The sequence below is a fragment of the Truncatella angustata genome (assembly GCF_020726525.1).
Source record: "Truncatella angustata strain MPI-SDFR-AT-0073 chromosome Unknown BKA67scaffold_1, whole genome shotgun sequence".
Classification (NCBI taxonomy): Eukaryota; Fungi; Ascomycota; class Sordariomycetes; order Amphisphaeriales; family Sporocadaceae; genus Truncatella; species Truncatella angustata.
This window is the reverse complement of record NW_025763381.1, coordinates 4,090,481-4,107,232: the sequence shown is the minus strand read 5'-3', so window position 1 is coordinate 4,107,232 and position 16,752 is coordinate 4,090,481. Positions and strand designations below refer to the sequence as shown.

At 49.6% G+C, this 16,752-nt stretch overlaps 6 protein-coding genes across 6 annotated transcripts; 4 read left to right on the top strand and 2 right to left on the bottom strand.

Moving 5' to 3' along the window:
- The first annotated feature begins 320 nt into the window (after nucleotides 1–320).
- BKA67DRAFT_41078 (uncharacterized protein) lies at nucleotides 321–2,844 on the top strand. The gene is made up of 9 exons (XM_046096750.1): nucleotides 321–784; nucleotides 840–953; nucleotides 1,080–1,612; nucleotides 1,670–1,721; nucleotides 1,789–1,895; nucleotides 2,000–2,160; nucleotides 2,218–2,332; nucleotides 2,404–2,481; nucleotides 2,531–2,844. Exons 1-9 carry the CDS (start codon nucleotides 727–729, stop codon nucleotides 2,588–2,590), a joined length of 1,278 nt encoding a protein of 425 aa, XP_045964263.1. The 5' UTR covers nucleotides 321–726; the 3' UTR covers nucleotides 2,591–2,844.
- BKA67DRAFT_546954 (putative ACN9 family domain-containing protein) lies at nucleotides 2,841–3,780 on the top strand. Its single transcript, XM_046101422.1, has 3 exons — nucleotides 2,841–3,199; nucleotides 3,276–3,375; nucleotides 3,466–3,780. The coding sequence occupies exons 1-3, from the start codon at nucleotides 2,984–2,986 to the stop codon at nucleotides 3,543–3,545; spliced, it is 396 nt and encodes a 131-aa protein (XP_045964262.1). The 5' UTR covers nucleotides 2,841–2,983; the 3' UTR covers nucleotides 3,546–3,780.
- Nucleotides 3,781–6,250, bottom strand: BKA67DRAFT_546950 (P-loop containing nucleoside triphosphate hydrolase protein). Its single transcript, XM_046101421.1, has one exon. The coding sequence runs from the start codon at nucleotides 6,214–6,216 to the stop codon at nucleotides 3,880–3,882; it is 2,337 nt and encodes a 778-aa protein (XP_045964261.1). The 5' UTR covers nucleotides 6,217–6,250; the 3' UTR covers nucleotides 3,781–3,879.
- A 652-nt stretch (nucleotides 6,251–6,902) lies between these two features.
- On the bottom strand, nucleotides 6,903–8,257 carry BKA67DRAFT_41030 (uncharacterized protein). The gene is made up of 2 exons (XM_046096744.1): nucleotides 7,698–8,257; nucleotides 6,903–7,642 (listed from the first exon to the last, which is right to left on the bottom strand). Exons 1-2 carry the CDS (start codon nucleotides 8,151–8,153, stop codon nucleotides 7,001–7,003), a joined length of 1,098 nt encoding a protein of 365 aa, XP_045964260.1. The 5' UTR covers nucleotides 8,154–8,257; the 3' UTR covers nucleotides 6,903–7,000.
- Nucleotides 8,258–8,774: 517 nt separating this feature from the next.
- On the top strand, nucleotides 8,775–11,289 carry BKA67DRAFT_546945 (uncharacterized protein). The gene is made up of 4 exons (XM_046101420.1): nucleotides 8,775–9,776; nucleotides 9,829–9,986; nucleotides 10,037–10,266; nucleotides 10,333–11,289. Exons 1-4 carry the CDS (start codon nucleotides 9,172–9,174, stop codon nucleotides 11,170–11,172), a joined length of 1,833 nt encoding a protein of 610 aa, XP_045964259.1. The 5' UTR covers nucleotides 8,775–9,171; the 3' UTR covers nucleotides 11,173–11,289.
- A 2,456-nt stretch (nucleotides 11,290–13,745) lies between these two features.
- Nucleotides 13,746–14,512, top strand: BKA67DRAFT_530243 (uncharacterized protein; the record flags this gene model as incomplete). Its single annotated transcript, XM_046099211.1, has 3 exons — nucleotides 13,746–13,947; nucleotides 14,027–14,326; nucleotides 14,379–14,512. The coding sequence occupies 3 exons, from the start codon at nucleotides 13,746–13,748 to the stop codon at nucleotides 14,510–14,512; spliced, it is 636 nt and encodes a 211-aa protein (XP_045964258.1).
- Nucleotides 14,513–16,752: the final 2,240 nt, after the last annotated feature.

Here is a 16,752-nt window from a genome sequence, read left to right as displayed (position 1 = left end):
GTGGTTCATGCTGGAACGGGTACATATGTACGGATCCGCAGGCGGTTTAAGATGCGCTGTCGCCACCTAAGCCCCGTAATTGGAAACCTGTTAAGCAATGTCAGGCACCAGTTTATCAGCCAACTCTGATGTTCGCAGCTGATCAGTTGGGGCTGAGCTCATTACCATAGGCATTTAGAAGCGAGCGGTTTCTGCTGGTCTTTTGTACTGCACGTGCTCCGTTTCGTATCGTACCGCGACTTATCCCTCTTGTCTGGCTGTTACTGGCGAAGGGGATACTTACACACATGGCCGGTATTTACAGTAGACTCTGACGAAGCTCCAGAGGCTTAGCAGCAACCATCCTTACGAAAACGCTACATACGGCAACCCCTAACCAAGACCCTGAACAGCCCCAAGCGCCGCAGGGTCCCTCTGTCGATCGTGGGTCTGCGTCGGATTGTACTTGAAACAGCACTCAAGACACCTCTGGCGGTGCCATTGTCTGGCCCCCCACCATACATAATAACACAAGCAGCACTTGCACTTGCACTTTCCGCTTCGCCTCCTTTGATTTTGGATTCCTCTCACGACAACCCGATTGTCTGCTCTCACCATACATACCATAACCAGCACCTGCGCTTCCGAGTCGTCGTCTTCTTCTTCCCTTTGCATTCATCCCACGACGGAACCGCCCCCTCTATTCTCCACCCAACCCGTACATCTCGTTGCAAAAAGCAAGCCACCATGGGTATATTTAGCAAGAAGAAAGAAGAAGAAGACACTAGCCGTCAAGCTCTCTTCGGTATGCGACCAGTTAATGGACTGTTACTCGAACACATTTAATGACTTCTCCTCAGGGAACAAGAGTGTGACCAAGGCTGCGGCAGTCAACCCCTATGCGAACGCGAACGATTCGTACAGCCAACCGCCTCAGACAGGCGCTCAGTCAAGCTATCAGCGCTATCAGACAGGTAAGGACATTTCGTTTTCTCCCTCTGCATTGGGAAATGCACAGCCTCTTTGGCCTCTGCTTCGTGGTGGAGAAGCCCCCGGTGGTCACAGGCCAAAGGAAAAGCTAACACATTCATGGTAACTAGCATCATACGGAGGATTGCCAGGCGGCCCTCAAGCTGCCGCTGGGGGCCTTCCCAATGGGCCCCGTGGCGGTGCACCTCCGACTCGCAATCCCAGCACCGCTTCGGAATCCGCGCCACCTCCACCATACGCTGCCCCGTCTTCTGGGTATGGCTCAGACCGCCACGGCGCGCCGGCAGGTTATGGAAGCAACAGATATGGCGACGAAAAGAAGCGTCCCGGAGGTTATGGCGGACTTGGGCCGGCCAGCAACGAGCCAGACGATACCGCACGTGATGATCTCTTCGGTGGCGCGAGACAAAGAGCGCAGCAAAAGCAGCAAGAGCCCAGCGACGATTATGGTGCTTCCGGTTCAGGTGCCACGGGCGGTGAATCGTATGGCGGATATGGATCGCGTCGAGAATTAACGGCGGAGGAGCAAGAGGAAGAAGAGGTGGCTGGGATCAGACGGCAGATCAAGGAGACAAAGTTGGCATCTGCCAACTCTGCGGAGAACAGCGAACGTATCGCAAACCAGGCCGTCGAGACCGCCCTTGCAAGTTGCCTCGATTTCGACTTGAGCGATCCGGGATATCATGCTAACTGACTGTAGGGAACCTACGCTCGGTTGGGCGCACAGCACGAACGACTCAATTACACCGAAGGTATGCCGCTACAATATCACCCACTGCACAAAACTCCAAATTTGAATTTGTGACTGACTCCATAAAGGCTTATTGGACAAGGCTAGTATGAGCACGCGTGAGGCGGAGAGTTCCACCAAGAAACTCAAGCACCTCAATAGAAGCATGTTCGCCGTCCACGTAAACAATCCTTTCGTAAGTGACCAAATCTACATCCAGTATCTATGCTCTTCCAGCTCGTTTTGGGAGGTTTCTGCTCATCAGAGTCGAAGAAAGCTAACCTGCTCCCTTGTAATCAGACATCCGGGAAGAAAACTCGCGAGCTGGAGCAATCGATACTAGAGCAACACCGCGCCGATCGCGACCTTCGCGAAGCGACCCGAAAAGCAGGATGGCAAGCCAACGATCACATGGAGCGGGGCTTCAAGGAAATCGAAGCGGCACGTAGCACAGATAAATGGTGAGTCTCTGCGCTCCTTTGCATTCACATGTTGTCAATATCTAACAAATTGTGTAGGAAGAAATCTAGTGCTGCTGAGAAAAACAAGTATTCCTTCGAGGATGACTCTGAAGACGACGAAGCCGAAGGGCGCATTGATTCCGCAATGGAGAGAACGGCACAACATGTCGGCGTAAGTAATCTTTGTATACGTGTTGGTATTTTAATATCTTGATTAGGGTTGGCTGACATGGTTGAATATAGACCCTTAACAGTGTTGCGAGATTGATGCAAAAAGAGATCGATTCCCAAGACCAGCTCATAGGAAGACTTGGCGAGAAGGTAAGACTTGTTGCTGCTTTACTACAAACCGTGGCTAACCAAGTCGCAGAGCGATGCAGTCAACGACCAGGCGAAGCTCAACACCGAAAGATTGCGGCGAATTCACTAGATTGGCGAGGCTATGCTTCCTGGATTCGGCATTGTTCAGTTTGGTTTCTAGTTCATACATAGTAGAGGCGTTCTTCTGGGTTGAATTCCTAATCAGTGTGAGGCCAATCATGGTTAGAGAATTGAATATCATGCATTTGTTCTATGTAGTTCGTCTAACCTCCACCGCCTGCCAGATAAAACGTAAATGGAGCTCAGGGGACTGCACAGTATTCGTACTGGCTCGTGCAAACTGTACACTGTATGACCCACAAGGGTGTCGCGACATCTCAAATCGCTGCTTTCACTGTGTGGTCCAACTATGAAGCTTAGAACATCCTAATGATTAACTACACACGATTTATCTCAAATAAAGCAATTGTGTTTGGGTGCACTACAGTGCTATCAACAGACCATGAGACTCTCCACTAGACTTCTGGCCCAGGCAGCCACGGCTTCAACTAACGCTGGCCTACGCCCGGCACTGGCCTTGCTGCCACCCATCCCGCTTTACCGCCGGCTCTTCAGGGCTCACAGGAAACACCTACCCACGGAGATGCGGGTGCTGGGCGACGAGTACATAAAAGCCGAGTTCCGCGCACACAGAGAAACAGACAACCCAGTGCACATAGTGAGTCTTGACGAGCCGTCTATGAAAAGGGGAGGGGCGGGAATCGATTTCTGACAGGAGCTAACAATCTTGTTAGATAGGCTTCTTGACAGAATGGCAGCTATATGCACAGAAAATTGAGGGCGATTCTTGGCTAGGGGAGAAGATCGACCCGGCCAAAATCCAGAAGATGAGCGGTAGGTTATTGATTTACTCTTGCTTCTTGACACGGATAAAGGAGGGGGGGTGGAGAGTATGTGGGAGTACTAATGCTAACCTCTGGGCAGATCAGCAGATGGGTCAGATGTATGAGCTGATGAAAGCTATTCAAAATCGGGATATCAAGGACGAGGGCGAGGAGGAATAGATCTCCAATGTACATCATGGGTCGTTTCCGGCTCGCGACTGGGTAATGAATGCTATCACAGTCATGGGAACGGACGGCGTGCAGCATCGTTAGAACGCCGATGTGAGAGCTCACCATGAGCTCATAAATTTCGCAGCATGTTAACTAAGCCCTCTGGGCAGAGCACTTAGCGTGTTATGTAAAGACACCTGTTTTGATTAGTATGACATAAACTCGAATCACTTAATATCTGACGATAACCAGCCATGAATTGTAGCTCAATACAAAACTAAGGGTATATATGTCATTCCTACTAGCAACGGCTATGCTCCCTCTCCTCGCCTTCCTAACGCTCCTAATTGCCTCCGAGCGCCTCGATAACCCAGTCCGCTTGAATTGCGCTAACTTTCTTTGCGTAATTCTTCTGAGTGAAAACGTGTTCCAAGAACATGATAGCCTCTTTCTTTTGTCCGTGCAAGACGCTCGATGGGTGTATTGCAACTATGTGCTTCCCTTGCGTAGTGACGTAGCTCCCATCTGGCGCAAGCAGAGCACACTTGGTAACAAAACCCTTCAAGAAACATTTCAGCAGTGCTTCTGCTCGCTCCGGGGCCATCGGGACAAATGGTACGGGATCCGGCTCAGGCTTCTCTTTCAGCAGCTTGTCCTTTAGACACTGGCTCCGTAGCTGATTACGGATGTTCAATGCCTGCCTCATATTGCGAACGTTGACTTTGCGCTTCTTGCACCAATCGACTCGGTCTGCATGCTCTGCCGTGTATTGCTGCATCGTCGTAAGGTATGTCAAGATGTCGCCTTCTCGCCGATAGAGTGCTTTACGCATGTCTTCAGTTTCTTGTTGTTCCTCTTCCATATTCAGCTGATGAAAGATGGTCTCGCCTGAAGTGATGCAAGCTATGATGTCGATGACCTCGAGGAGACAGTCGTATTCAGGATCAGCAGCCGCCAGAAGGACGCGACCGTATGGCGCTGTAACGGGGAACAGAGCGATTTTTCTTCCAATATCAGTGATTGCTCCATCGTCGCCAATTGCGCCCAAGAAATGTAGTTGTATAAGTGCCTTCTCGACTGAGTCGACGTCGGGAAAGTCCATCAAAGGAAATGAGAAAACGTCATTGATACCACGTGCCTTCATGGTCAACACTGCTCCAAGGACATCGTTCCGTAGGATTTCAGGGAGATCAGCATCTTTCATAGCTTCATATGTCTCCTTGGTATAGAGTCTAAAACATTTTCCAGGGCCTTCACGTCCAGCACGACCAGCTCGTTGAAGAGCGGATGACTTGGATATTGGCTTGGCCAGCAGGGACTCCAGTCCTAGTCGAGATCTGAATTGCTTGACTTTGGCCTTACCACCATCTATCACATGTCGGACACCAGGAACTGTGACGGACGTCTCTGCAATATTGGTGGCCAGGATAACTTTTCTCGTGAACCTTGTTGGTGCTGGTTGGAAAGCTGCCTGTTGTGCCTGAACCGATAGTTGTCCATACAGCGGACAGGCAATAATTTTGGGCACATCCGAGGCTAGTGATGCTCCGTATTCCTCTATTTGTCGCTGAAGTGCTTCGATATCTTCTTGTCCAGAGAGAAATGTTAGAATATCACCGGGAAGGGGTTCCTGCTCGTGAATCTTCTTGATCTGGTTGTAGAGTGCTTCCCGTATATCTGGTACTGGTGACGGAGTATGCCTGATATCTACTGGGTACTGTCGTCCCTTGATACGCATGACTTGCACTGAGGATTCATCCCCTGGTTTAGTCTCTGCAGCTGGATTAAAAAAATCCGAGAGCTTCTCGACGTCGGCCGTGGCACTCATGACAACAACTTTCAGTGGTAAGCCACCACGACCGGCCTTGTTACCAGTGACGATCTGTTTCAGAAATCCAGCTATCAAGTCGACGTCCACACTCCTCTCGTGGATCTCGTCCACCACTACAGCACTATACTGTCGCAGATTCGGATCCCTCAACAATTCCTGGAGCAGCATACCCTCGGTTAGGAACTTGATCTTAGTACCCTTGGGAACATTGTGGTCGAATCGGACGGAGTAACCAACGGCACCCTCGCGTGTCCCACCTGTCGATCCGAGGGGTGTGCCCATTTCCTTTGCGACACGGTTTGCGAGGGTAGTTGCTGCCACACGACGTGGTTGGGTGATCGCGACCACTCCGCCAACATTGACCAGGTCCGACTGCCCAGGCACCTTGATCTTCTTTCTCTGGCACCAGCGTTCGTGGCAAAGGAATTGTGGAACTTGCGTACTCTTTCCCGAACCAGTCTCTCCAACGACGAGAAGAACATCGTTGTTTCTAAGACTTGAAGTGATTTGGTCTTTATGCGACCAAATGGGCAATTGTTTGCGGGCCTTCAGCAGAGGCGAGTCCGCCTCCGGGCCTTTCTTGACATGCGTCGTGCCATTCTCCCTTGAATTGTCGCTCTTCCGATATTTCTTGTGGGTTTTAGCGTTGCCAGACTCAGGCTCGGCTTTTGCCTTCTGCATGGCTTCCTGCGCCTGGTCCTGGTCCTGGTCCTTAGGTTTGGGTTTTCCTGCATCATCCGATTTCTTTACCCTGGAGAATCCCATATCCACCAATCTCCCACCAACCATGATTAAATCAGGGTTGTGAGCATGTTTTTCGCCTTTACGGCGCTTCGCAGGTCGCTCCATTTCGATGTTGCTGGTATGTTGAGGTATGTAGCTTGTGAGTCTCATGAAAAGTCCATCTACAGTAGAAGGCAGCAGATATTGAAATTCCGAGATTGCAGCCGCCACCCGGTGACAGCTGGCACTATTGGAAGCAAAACATCACTCAACAGCCACATTACATCTCAATCAGTTTGAACACTTTCATAATTATACGAAAATGAGGGTTTGAACCATGATTTAAAAATAATCTGGGCAGGATTTAGGATTTGACCGTCGAATTACTTACTTAATCTGCCGTAGAGCTCGAAGACCATATTACCATACACGCCAAATGCCTCAACTTCTTTTTAGCGACATTGAATTGTGCCACATAAGGACTATATATATCTCAATTTGTACCCTTGTAGTGCAAAAGAATCTGCTCGATTCGTCCTTGCATGATAGCAGATCTTGCGACGAGTAATCGTGATGATAATTACAGACTGCTTGTCGAATATTTCCCATTGCTTCGGGCCAATGATCATGAACCCCCGGTGTCCATAGATTGGAAGACCGTCCTTGGAGCAAACCTGCGGTTGACATGTTGGAAGAGCGGCCTACGAGGAACATATGCTTCCAGCAGCTCCATGACTCAACATTCTATGCCAATTCAAGTTGAGGACTATTGCCACCGGCGTGACCGAAAGGGCATTTTAGCGTTGAGCAAAGTTGTTGGCACTACTGTGATTTTCATGACGCATGTGGTTGGACCTCATCGCGGTGAATATTCTCTATGGGCTCGGGTTTTTGCGAGGCTTGTAGAACTTTATGGTCTCAGATAGCACTTAACGACGCCCCTGCGCACGCCTTCTGTTTCTTCTCGAAGTTGGTCCACAACCGCTCCCAGCTCTCTTGCCTTCACCACAAAGTCGTCAAGGGAGCCTCCGACACCAAAGTACATCTTCTTGGCGGCAGCGTAAACTTCCGCCTCGCTTCCCGTGGTTTGTGAATGTTTCATGAGTGAGAATATAGTTTCAGTAAAGGATTGCAAAGCAAATGGCGAATATATAGTTTCTGCACCTAAGATCATAGTCTTCTGCTTCGTATCGTCGTTTTGGAGGTGGGTTTGAGCAGATTTGACGAGCTCGACAAAATCATGCGACCAGCCACCAGAAATGAACTGTAAGTTGATGTTCTGAGTAGTTAGAAACTCCTCGAATGCGTGAACAACTTCAGCTGTGAGCTCTAACTCCCCTTCCTCGAAAGCAAACGCTTCAGTCAGCAAGATGGAGCCTGCTGCTTGCTGCAAAGCCCAGGATAGGACGAAGTTGGGTAGAGTTACGAGCTGCAGGACGGTAGAGTTATAATCGGCCAATATGATCGACAGAGGTCTAGGATTCGCGTCCTTTCTGGCCAGATTGGCCCAATGAAAGAGAGCCAAAGAAGGCAGGGCTGTCCCGCATCCAAGCTGCAAGTTTTGTCAGATCCGGATCGTTTATCATCCATTCACATAGAGTATTTACCTCGACCACACAGGGAACACCATCCTGCGATTCTAGAAACGTTCTTGACTGTTCCAAGACTTTGACCAGATCCACACTACTTTCCCAGGACTTGAAGCCACCTTCGTACACGCCAGTTTTCACATCATGACTTCCCAGACCTGCTTCTGTCTCGCCGCTCTCTCCCTCTTCAGCCATCAGCTGCACGCGAACGTCCCACAGCTCACGTCGCGGAAGCTTAATTGTCTCACCGCCATCCAATTGAACGTCTAATGTGCTGTAGGCGACTTTTGAAGGCAGCTCAGACAGCATCTGCTTGAGGTTATGGCGCGTGGCAGGTAGTAGTGGCTTGCCAGCTACCGGGAATGCGCTGCTTGGCGCAGCCGTTGTCTCGGCTGGCTTGGGCGGGATGCTGGTGCCCGTTTGCTGCTCATTTTCGTCTATATCATCCCCTGAAAACCCAAAGGAAAACGACATTGTGAGCGGAAGCGTCAACGCCGCACAGGCTCTTTTCTGATAGGTCAAGGAGCGAGGTTTTGATATTCTAGACCTAAATAGCTTGCGGTCAGGGATTGTGGTTGAGGTGGAGTCGAATAGAAAGGATTCACTAACTTTGATTAAGTATACTGCGGGCGATCCTCGGAAGTTTTCTGCAAAGATCTCACTGGATGCGCTGCGCGCCGCGCTGCGATGCCTCGTCTCTTGTTCTGTGGGATTGCCTCGGCTTTTTGTTCGCGATTTACTTCAGGAATTATACGGTAACAGAATGCGCATGGGACTGGATGGATAGAGCTGTCCACATGCGCCACGGTGGGACAGCGGCTGCTTTTTTGGATGCTGAAAGGAATTGGCATTTTTGTGGGGTCGCGACACCCGTGGTTGGACGGAATACGATCTCGAGCTATCAGACCACCTCCCCGTATCTGATGCAGTCCTAAAAAGCTCACCCTCCAACTTGCGATTGGCCCAAGTCTTGAGTGGCATCTATTGAGTTGCCAGGGTCCGAGCCGACCAGCAAGTCGACATGGCAGGCGGGCAGAACAAACCACCCCCAAAAGTTTAAAACGTAAAAATTGAAATTGAAATCTGCATTCCATGGCAACGTCCAAAATGTGCTACATGTAGGTGATTATGATTTGTGACTAGGATTCGTGATTACGACTCGGCCTGCTTGTTTGGGTGGCAACCAGCTTGGAACCGGGTTCATCCCTCTTATCAAGAAGAACATTCCTATCAAATGTGATTGCTTTGGTTTCACAGCGTTTTATCAACTATTTGCAGTCCTATCGAAGGTCTGTCGTGGTAGGCTAAGATACGTTGCCCTGCGCTCCGCGGCATAGAGGAACCTTCCTCGACCAACTCTGGTTGGTCATTCACCTTGGCAATCTTCAGCTGAGCCGTTGTCTCTTGCATAGAGCCGCGCCTTCCCCTTTGCCGTTCGCCACCAAAAAGCAGTCGACCAAACTATAAAGCATACGCACCACGGATTAGGAATATGACTTTGAACTCGAGTCCTCCTTCTTCAGCCCAGGAGTCCGTTTCTGCTGATCCTGATATGACTATACAACGTCCTTCTAGGGCCTCGACGAACCTCGCCCCCAATGCCAGAACAGTCAATGGTTCAGGGTCTGCAGTGGCTTACACAGTCTCCGACAAGCCTCTAGGCGCCACAAAGCATGTGAAGATAGTCGGCATCGGTGCGGGCGCAAGTGGCATCAACTTGATCAGAACTCTACGGAGGAGCCTTACCGACTATGACTTTGTCATCTACGAAAAGAACGATGGCGTCGGCGGAACTTGGCACGAGAACAGATATCCAGGCTGCAGGTGTGATATACCCAGTCACAACTACCAATTCTCGTGGAGATCAAATCCAGACTGGTCGAATTTCCATTCCCCGGCAGAAGAAATCCGGCAGTACCTTTGCCGCGTGTGCGAGGAGGAGAACATGCTGGATTCAATCAAGCTCCGACATCAGGTTACGGGGGCATGGTGGGATGAGGTCCGCGGTGTCTGGGATTTGAACATCAAAGACCTTTCGACAAGCGAGGAATTCCACGATCAGGCCGAGTTTATCATTGACGCTTCCGGGATACTAAAGTAAAATCACATGAAAGGTCTTATGAGGCGTAATATGCTGACTTTGTGTTAGCAACTGGAAGTGGCCAGATGTTCCTGATCTTCATGCTTTCAGAGGAGATCTAATACACACAGCTAACTGGCCAAAAGACTTCGACTGCACTGGCAAGTCCATCGCCGTAATCGGAAATGGGTCGACAGGTATCCAAGTCGTCCCTGCGATACATTCAGGTAGGCCCAAATCTAAATTGCTCGAGATTTAGCCGTTAATGCTCTAGTAGGCGCTGAGAAGCTCTACCACTTAATCCGCACTCCTACTTGGATCACACCACCGAGGCTGACAGCAATCAAAATGCTCGGTAGTCCGGCAAGTGAAATTCTATCCAACATCGAGATTGATGAGAAAGAAGATTTCAGCGAGAGTCAGATGGCAAAGTTCAAATCGGACCCGGAGTTTTACAAGAAATTTGTTAAGACTTTCGAAAGAGATATCAACGGGGCATTTCCACTGGTAAGCTCAACTGCAATCACCAGCTAATCTGATAGATGCCGTGAACTGATTCTGGCTCTTTAAAAGGTTCTTAATGGAAGTCCTGTTCAGTCATTCGCAACTCAGAAGGTAGCGCAATACATGACGGCTATGCTTGGAGGCGACGAGAAGCTCTGTAAAGCCTTGATACCAACATTTCCTTTGGGCACCCGAAGACTTACACCTGCACCTGGCTATTTGGAAGCGGTCCGCGCGCAAAACGTTGAAATCGTCAGCGAGGGAATTGCAAGATTTGTCCCCGAAGGCATTCAGCTGAACTCGGGAAAGGTTCTCAAGCTTGATGCTATTGTCTGTGCAACCGGCTTTGATACTTCCTTCTGCCCACGATTCCCGATCGTCGGAAGATACGGAAACGTTCAGGACCGTATGACGGCCGAGACGCCAAAAGGATACATGTCTTGTGCCCTACCTGGAGTGCCCAACTACTTCACGTTCTTCGGACCGAATGCCCCCATTGGCCATGGTAGCGTTTTTACTTTGAGTGAACATATCGCGAAATACGTTACACGCATCATTCAAAAATGTCAGAAAGAGGGTATCAAGGCGATTACACCTACCGAAGCCGCAGTCAACGACTACAGCCAGCACATCGCGGCCTTCATGCCGCGTACCGCCTGGAGCTCAGCAGGCCGCTCATGGTTCAAGGGCGGCAAGGAGGAGGGATCCGTGACCGCTCTACATCCTGGAAGTAGAATACACTTCTTCCATATGCTTGAGCAGTTTAGGGGTGAAGATTGGGAGTATGCTTATGACAGCCCCTCGCACAACAGGTTCAGCTACCTTGGCAATGGTTTCTCAGCCAAAGAGTTAGATCCCAACTGTGATACGACTTGGTATCTAGATGAGCCAACGGATGGACTCCAATAACTTTACATAGACCATGGTTTGATGATGTATCATGAGGTGTCTGGCGTATTGGTATCTTCTAGTTCGGCTAAGCGGTCTACATCATAATTTCCACTGGTGAGCATTTACATTAATACCCACACGCATTGATCTATCGTATTGGTGCCATTGTGATTGTCCTGAAAGTGGTCGATACCGGGATGTACGGTTGCCACTGGCTTTGGTGGTCAGAAACGTCACTGGGCTTACCCAGACGGAGTGAACACGACTAAGAGCATTGGGACTCAATATTCTTTGCATAGGCTGCGACCCGTGCATTTATATTTTGTTTTCTATCTCCCTTTCTCTCGCTTCCAATTTTGTTAGTGTTGCAACTTTATTCTTCTATGTTGTTTAATGTAAAATAAGTTTTCAAGGGAACATCCGAAGATTTACTACCTAGAATAGATCGCTGTAGCGATTGGAAGGAGGTGTTCTGGCACGGTAGCGTAAATGCGCCATTTACTCAGCCGCATTCACTCCCCAAACACTTGTGAATCCCTTCAAGAAAGGCTACTTTCAGCTGCAGTTTGCAAGGCAGTGGTGAATGCGTCGTCTGTCGCTCATTCAGCAAGCCACAATCCGCGCTGATACTAGGTGGCGCGTGGGCTCAATGAATATGTGACTAATAACTACCCATCCGCGGGTCTTGGATAGTACAGACGTCTTAGATAACTCAGGCCCTACCTCTTCCAAAGCATGTACCCCCAGGGACAGGCTTGAGCACAGAAGAAAGCATGTCAAACGACTCCCAATTAGTGGGAGATCACGGTCTCGCGATGATGATGTACATAGCACGCATCTTGGTCCGCGTAACTTGTTTGTCCAGATGTGTCGCATTTCTAGAGACCAGGAAACCCGCATAAGATAATAATATCTGGGGAAAATGCATAGCATATCTCAAAATCCACCATGCAGCCCTCCCTGCAACGCTGCGGGGGGCCCGGACATTGCGCCTGGAACAATTGGGACCCATCGACATGCAGGAACAACGTTTGGGAGATTGCTCCCTTTCTATGTTGCATTAGGCCACATCCGCTCGAGAACCTCTGAAAAAGTCGCAGGAAAGGGTTTGACGAGAGCCGAGCGCAGGCCAATGTTCGGATATCAGTTGCGCCGGAAGATGCTCTTCGGAGCTGTGACTAGTCACAGCTCAACTACCAACTACAAGAACGAATTTTCTTATGGCTTTAATGTGACATGTCGAAATTGGGGAGATGTGATTGAGAGGAGGGTCGCCCTAATGCAACTTCTCCAGTTTTTAGAGATCGCTACGGGAATTCCGGGCACTGTTCGATGGCAGTTCTGTCAATGTTTCTCGGCCTACAAGTAGTTATGCGCACGAGGCAGCCATTGGGCGAGACCAGAGGGAGGCGGCGCATGCTAGTCATGGTGTGAACTCCTAATTTTCTACCGAAGCTTTAATTCTTCGGCTGTCAATCATGTCATGCATATGTACACAGCTACACACACTTGGTCGGCGCTTTCTTTTGTTTTGTTTTTTTGGCCATGTTTTGGGGACCACCACACTCTCCTGCGACGTCATTCTCTAGGATGTGTGCGCGATCGATGTTGCACAGATACCAAAGAAGGCTGTCTAAAGCGCATGCGCATGATTGCCGAAGCCATCTGATTCAGTCGGTGGAGGAGCGGAGGAGAGAGGATCTCAGGGTGGTCCCAAAGCGGCAAGGTTCCTGCAGATTGCGATGCCAAGCAATTTCCACAACGCCTGCAAGTGGCCATGATTACTACGTAAGTGTGTACTATCTATTATGTACTATTCGCGGTCGGGTGCCCATCTAGGGGCGACGGGTGATGTTTATGATGCTTAATTGCAACAGGAACAGTGTTCGAAGCAAATAGAACTATCAGCTAGAGAAAATAGCTTCTATTTAACCTTGTCTAAGGGCATCTAGTGGATACCAAGACCCCCGATTTGGGCGTGCACAGGTATAATCCCAGGCTTAATGAAGGGCGCCTTCTCAGTTGCGATGCCAATCAGAGGCCTAGCCGCCGAAGAACTCATTTCCTCTACCTTACATTAGGTCTTTCCCATGACACCTCGCGTGCTTGATTCTCTCTTTTGATCTCCAACATCCCGCCGTTCACTACCAGTCGCTCACTATCTCGTCTTGATTTGGCTTTTGTCAACCGTCTACAATTTTCTTAATATAATCCAGTTCTCAACTGGTAAGTTCCAATGACGTTCCCTCCCAAGGCATGCCTCACGATGTATATCCCACCACTTAGCACACGCTTTTTCCGCCGTCTCGCTTCGCTTGGATGGGTGAAGGGGGAAGGGAGAAGTGACAAGCGGGAAGGGGGACTCGGCGGATCAGCCCTCCTGTCGCGGCACAGTCGCAATTGTTGCCTGTCACCCGATCATGTTTCTACTTCCCGCGCGCCACGCCCCTGGCAACCTTGCTACATTAAGAGTTGTCTCCCGCGGCATCTTTGCGCCAGCATATGAATCGCGATCCAAATATCAGGCTGACCTTGCATACTACACTTAGCTTTTTCTCTACACTCATTCACCCACCTTACAATCGTTCAAGATGAAGTCCGTCATTGCTTCCTTCGCTGTCGCCGTCCTCGCTGGACTGGTTGATGCGAAAGCCTCATTCACCAACACCGAATTCGATATTGTGGCTGGTCAATCTTACACCCTGAAGTGGGAGGGTGGTGCGGGTCCTTACACGATCAACCTGAAGGATGGCCCTTCGAACAACCTCGAGACCGTCGAGACCCTTATCTCGAGTAAGTTGCGCATGACTGAAGACTTTTTTTTTCCTCCTCCCTTTTAGTTCGTACAGCTTTTCTAAATAATGGTTCTTAGGCACCACCGCCGATTCGGCTACCATCACTTTGCCCAGCACTCTCACCAGCGGCACCTACGCTTTTGAGATCATTGACATTTCGGACAATGAGCCCAACTACAGCGTTCAATTCCCTTTCCTCGGATCTGCCGCTAGCTCGACTATCACCACCTCTGCCACAGCCAGCAGCACTAAGGTCTCCAGCTCTTCGGCTACTTCGACTTCGACTTTGACCAGCGCAAGCACCACCGCGTCTTCCAGCTCGGCTTCCAGCTCTGCCAGCACCACCGGCTCGGCTTCCACCACTGTCTCTACATCTAGTATGTTCTCTCGTAGAATACAAATAGCTACCAGGTACTAATGTCGTCGCAGCTACTTCAAGCAGCTCTACTCGCACGTCTTCGTCTGCCTCCGCTTCCACCACTGCTGCTAGCGTCAACGGTGCTGGAAAGGCTGCTTTCGCACCTCTTGCCCTCGTGGCCGGTGTTGTCTTAGCCGCTCTGTAAAGCTGGCCTGTCTTGGAAGTACTTGCCATGTTTATCCGGGACATACCTGTATAGGTACCTCCCGTCATATGTTTATCTAGTTGATATGGTAGCTGCAACGCCTGAATTAGTAGCAGTGCGATACGTGGTTTTACATTGGTGGAACTGGAGAGGCAGTGTTGTCTGGCTGCCGATCGCTCCCCCCGCGTAACGCCTCCTTGTACATAGGCATCAATATATGGTCTAGTTGTGGAAAGGAGTTCGCTTCCCTTTTCTTGTACGTCTCAAAGCCGTCTGTTCTCGCGCTAAATCGAAATGCCGCCTCGAAGAATTGCCCCAAAGTGACAGCTCGCATAACTATGTTGGCCTGCGTTTCACAAAGGTGGCAAAACGCCCCGAATGACACGCTGTAAGCTAGTCGATCATACAATTAGATGAGACCGAACGAGTGGCTACAGGACACTACGCATTATGCGCTCCTTCGTGGAAAGGAAATTCAATTCGAGATATTCTCTACAACCAGACGAATCCTCACGAAAATCATTTTACATGAACCCCATATGAGGCCATATATATATGTATGTGTGCATACATATTGGTTTAATAACACCTGAGTTAATGTATGTAAACCCACCTTCACTTGTGAAATAGGTGCAAAATCCCGGGACGTGCGAGGGACATAACAACCGAGCCATCTTATCAAGCCTACAACCGCTAAGTAGGGAACGTTGGATCTGACCAGGCGAGCGGAGAATGAGATCGCCTTTCTCGCCTGCGTCGGTGCGTGTAGAGAAACTCTTGATGTTGTGCATAATTCCATCTGCACTTCCCTAAACGTCAGTGTCATCACGACTGCCCATGAAAGGTAGACGGGTGGACAGGCAGAAGTGGCAGCAGTCACACAGAAGCCGGAATCGACATTGGTCCAACGCAACACGCACAAGATATCAAGTCCTGGCGGCCCGTCTCGAGCATCAAACCATTGAAAGCCTAGTGGCGGAAGTCAGGTCTCCATCGTTTACACGTGGCTGCGAGGCTACCCAGCACGCAATTCTATACATGCTGTTGCTAGGGCAGGCTCGGAGCCCTTTGTGTATCGTACTTGTGACCACCAAGAAATACACACGACGTGTGTCGGACGGTATAGATCGTTGCGATATGAGAGTCCTTGACGGAACAACTATCGTGCTCTTACAAAACCAACTCAACCTCGAAACCCTCATTATATAGTTCGCTTTCCTACGAACCACATCGCCAGCAATATTTTTTTCTATCGGGGAGTGAGGAAAGATTCGTGGCGTTTTAAGATTTTCCAAGACAAGTGTGATATTCAGACTACAAGTCCTTCACCAGCCCGCACAAGCGGCTGACGGCACAGCAAAACCACATGTGCCACCGAATGATTTGGAGGATAAGGGCATTCATGTACAATTAGAGGAAGAGGGGCAAGGGCACGTGGGCAGTTAGATCTGCGAGAGACAACCCGTACTGTTGTTGCGGAGAAAAACCAGATGATGTCTAACTCGGCTTTCACAAGTGGAACCATACAGAGATATTACTTATGTCAAGTATGCGATAATCATTCATACTCGGAAACTCGAAATGTTATGACACCCGTTGAAATCACGGACACAGCAATCGACAAACGTGGCGCAGACGACGACCCGAGCAAAACAGGGACGAGAAGCGAGTGGACAAGTACTGACCATGAGTCCGACCTCTCTCTCGAAATATGGCCCACCATTTGTTCGCTACTTCGCGGAGAGCTGCTTCGCATGTGTCGGCATCAGCACGCCGGAGATTTCGTAGGTCTCGGAGGGCCTCTGCCTTATGCTGATCCAGGATGTCATCTTGTGCTGACGACATTTTGTGTTTAACGTGCTGGTCCCTGTGATGTATCAGCTTCCAGAATTGTGAGTGGTCGAGATATACTGTTGCATATGTTGGTGCTGTGATATTACGTTTTACCGGTTTGCAGCGAGGACATACTTGTGGGTATGGAAGTCATGCTTTATACTGTTCAAGGCTGCGGCTATGGTTTATTCATCCGTACTTGTCATGAATATTCACTCCCGCACTCAGTTTGTATCACATGTGATGAGCATGATTGATAAGGGGAATCACATGCTCGGTGTAGTAAAGACTCGGAGAGCCACCGGTTGAATCAGCTCCTCACGAGAGGTATATTTCAGGATCAAGGCTTATTATAAACACATGTGCCAAGTCCAAGTGCTGCTTTTCTACCAAAGCATAGTATCTAG

Excerpts from the sequence above, each read along its gene's own strand:
- BKA67DRAFT_41078 (XM_046096750.1), top strand. The coding sequence starts at position 727 with ATGGGTATATTTAGCAAGAAGAAAGAAGAAGAAGACACTAGCCGTCAA. Across the intron at positions 1,896-1,999 it reads TCCACGTAAACAATCCTTTC|ACATCCGGGAAGAAAACTCG; the intron begins GTAAGTGACCAA and ends CCTTGTAATCAG. Across the intron at positions 2,161-2,217 it reads GCACGTAGCACAGATAAATG|GAAGAAATCTAGTGCTGCTG; the intron begins GTGAGTCTCTGC and ends CAAATTGTGTAG.
- BKA67DRAFT_546954 (XM_046101422.1), top strand. The coding sequence starts at position 2,984 with ATGAGACTCTCCACTAGACTTCTGGCCCAGGCAGCCACGGCTTCAACT. Across the intron at positions 3,200-3,275 it reads CAGACAACCCAGTGCACATA|ATAGGCTTCTTGACAGAATG; the intron begins GTGAGTCTTGAC and ends CAATCTTGTTAG. Across the intron at positions 3,376-3,465 it reads CAAAATCCAGAAGATGAGCG|ATCAGCAGATGGGTCAGATG; the intron begins GTAGGTTATTGA and ends ACCTCTGGGCAG.
- BKA67DRAFT_546950 (XM_046101421.1), bottom strand. The coding sequence starts at position 6,216 with ATGGAGCGACCTGCGAAGCGCCGTAAAGGCGAAAAACATGCTCACAAC.
- BKA67DRAFT_41030 (XM_046096744.1), bottom strand. The coding sequence starts at position 8,153 with ATGTCGTTTTCCTTTGGGTTTTCAGGGGATGATATAGACGAAAATGAG. Across the intron at positions 7,643-7,697 it reads GTGTTCCCTGTGTGGTCGAG|CTTGGATGCGGGACAGCCCT; the intron begins GTAAATACTCTA and ends CAAAACTTGCAG.
- BKA67DRAFT_546945 (XM_046101420.1), top strand. The coding sequence starts at position 9,172 with ATGACTTTGAACTCGAGTCCTCCTTCTTCAGCCCAGGAGTCCGTTTCT. Across the intron at positions 9,777-9,828 it reads GACGCTTCCGGGATACTAAA|CAACTGGAAGTGGCCAGATG; the intron begins GTAAAATCACAT and ends ACTTTGTGTTAG. Across the intron at positions 10,267-10,332 it reads TCAACGGGGCATTTCCACTG|GTTCTTAATGGAAGTCCTGT; the intron begins GTAAGCTCAACT and ends GCTCTTTAAAAG.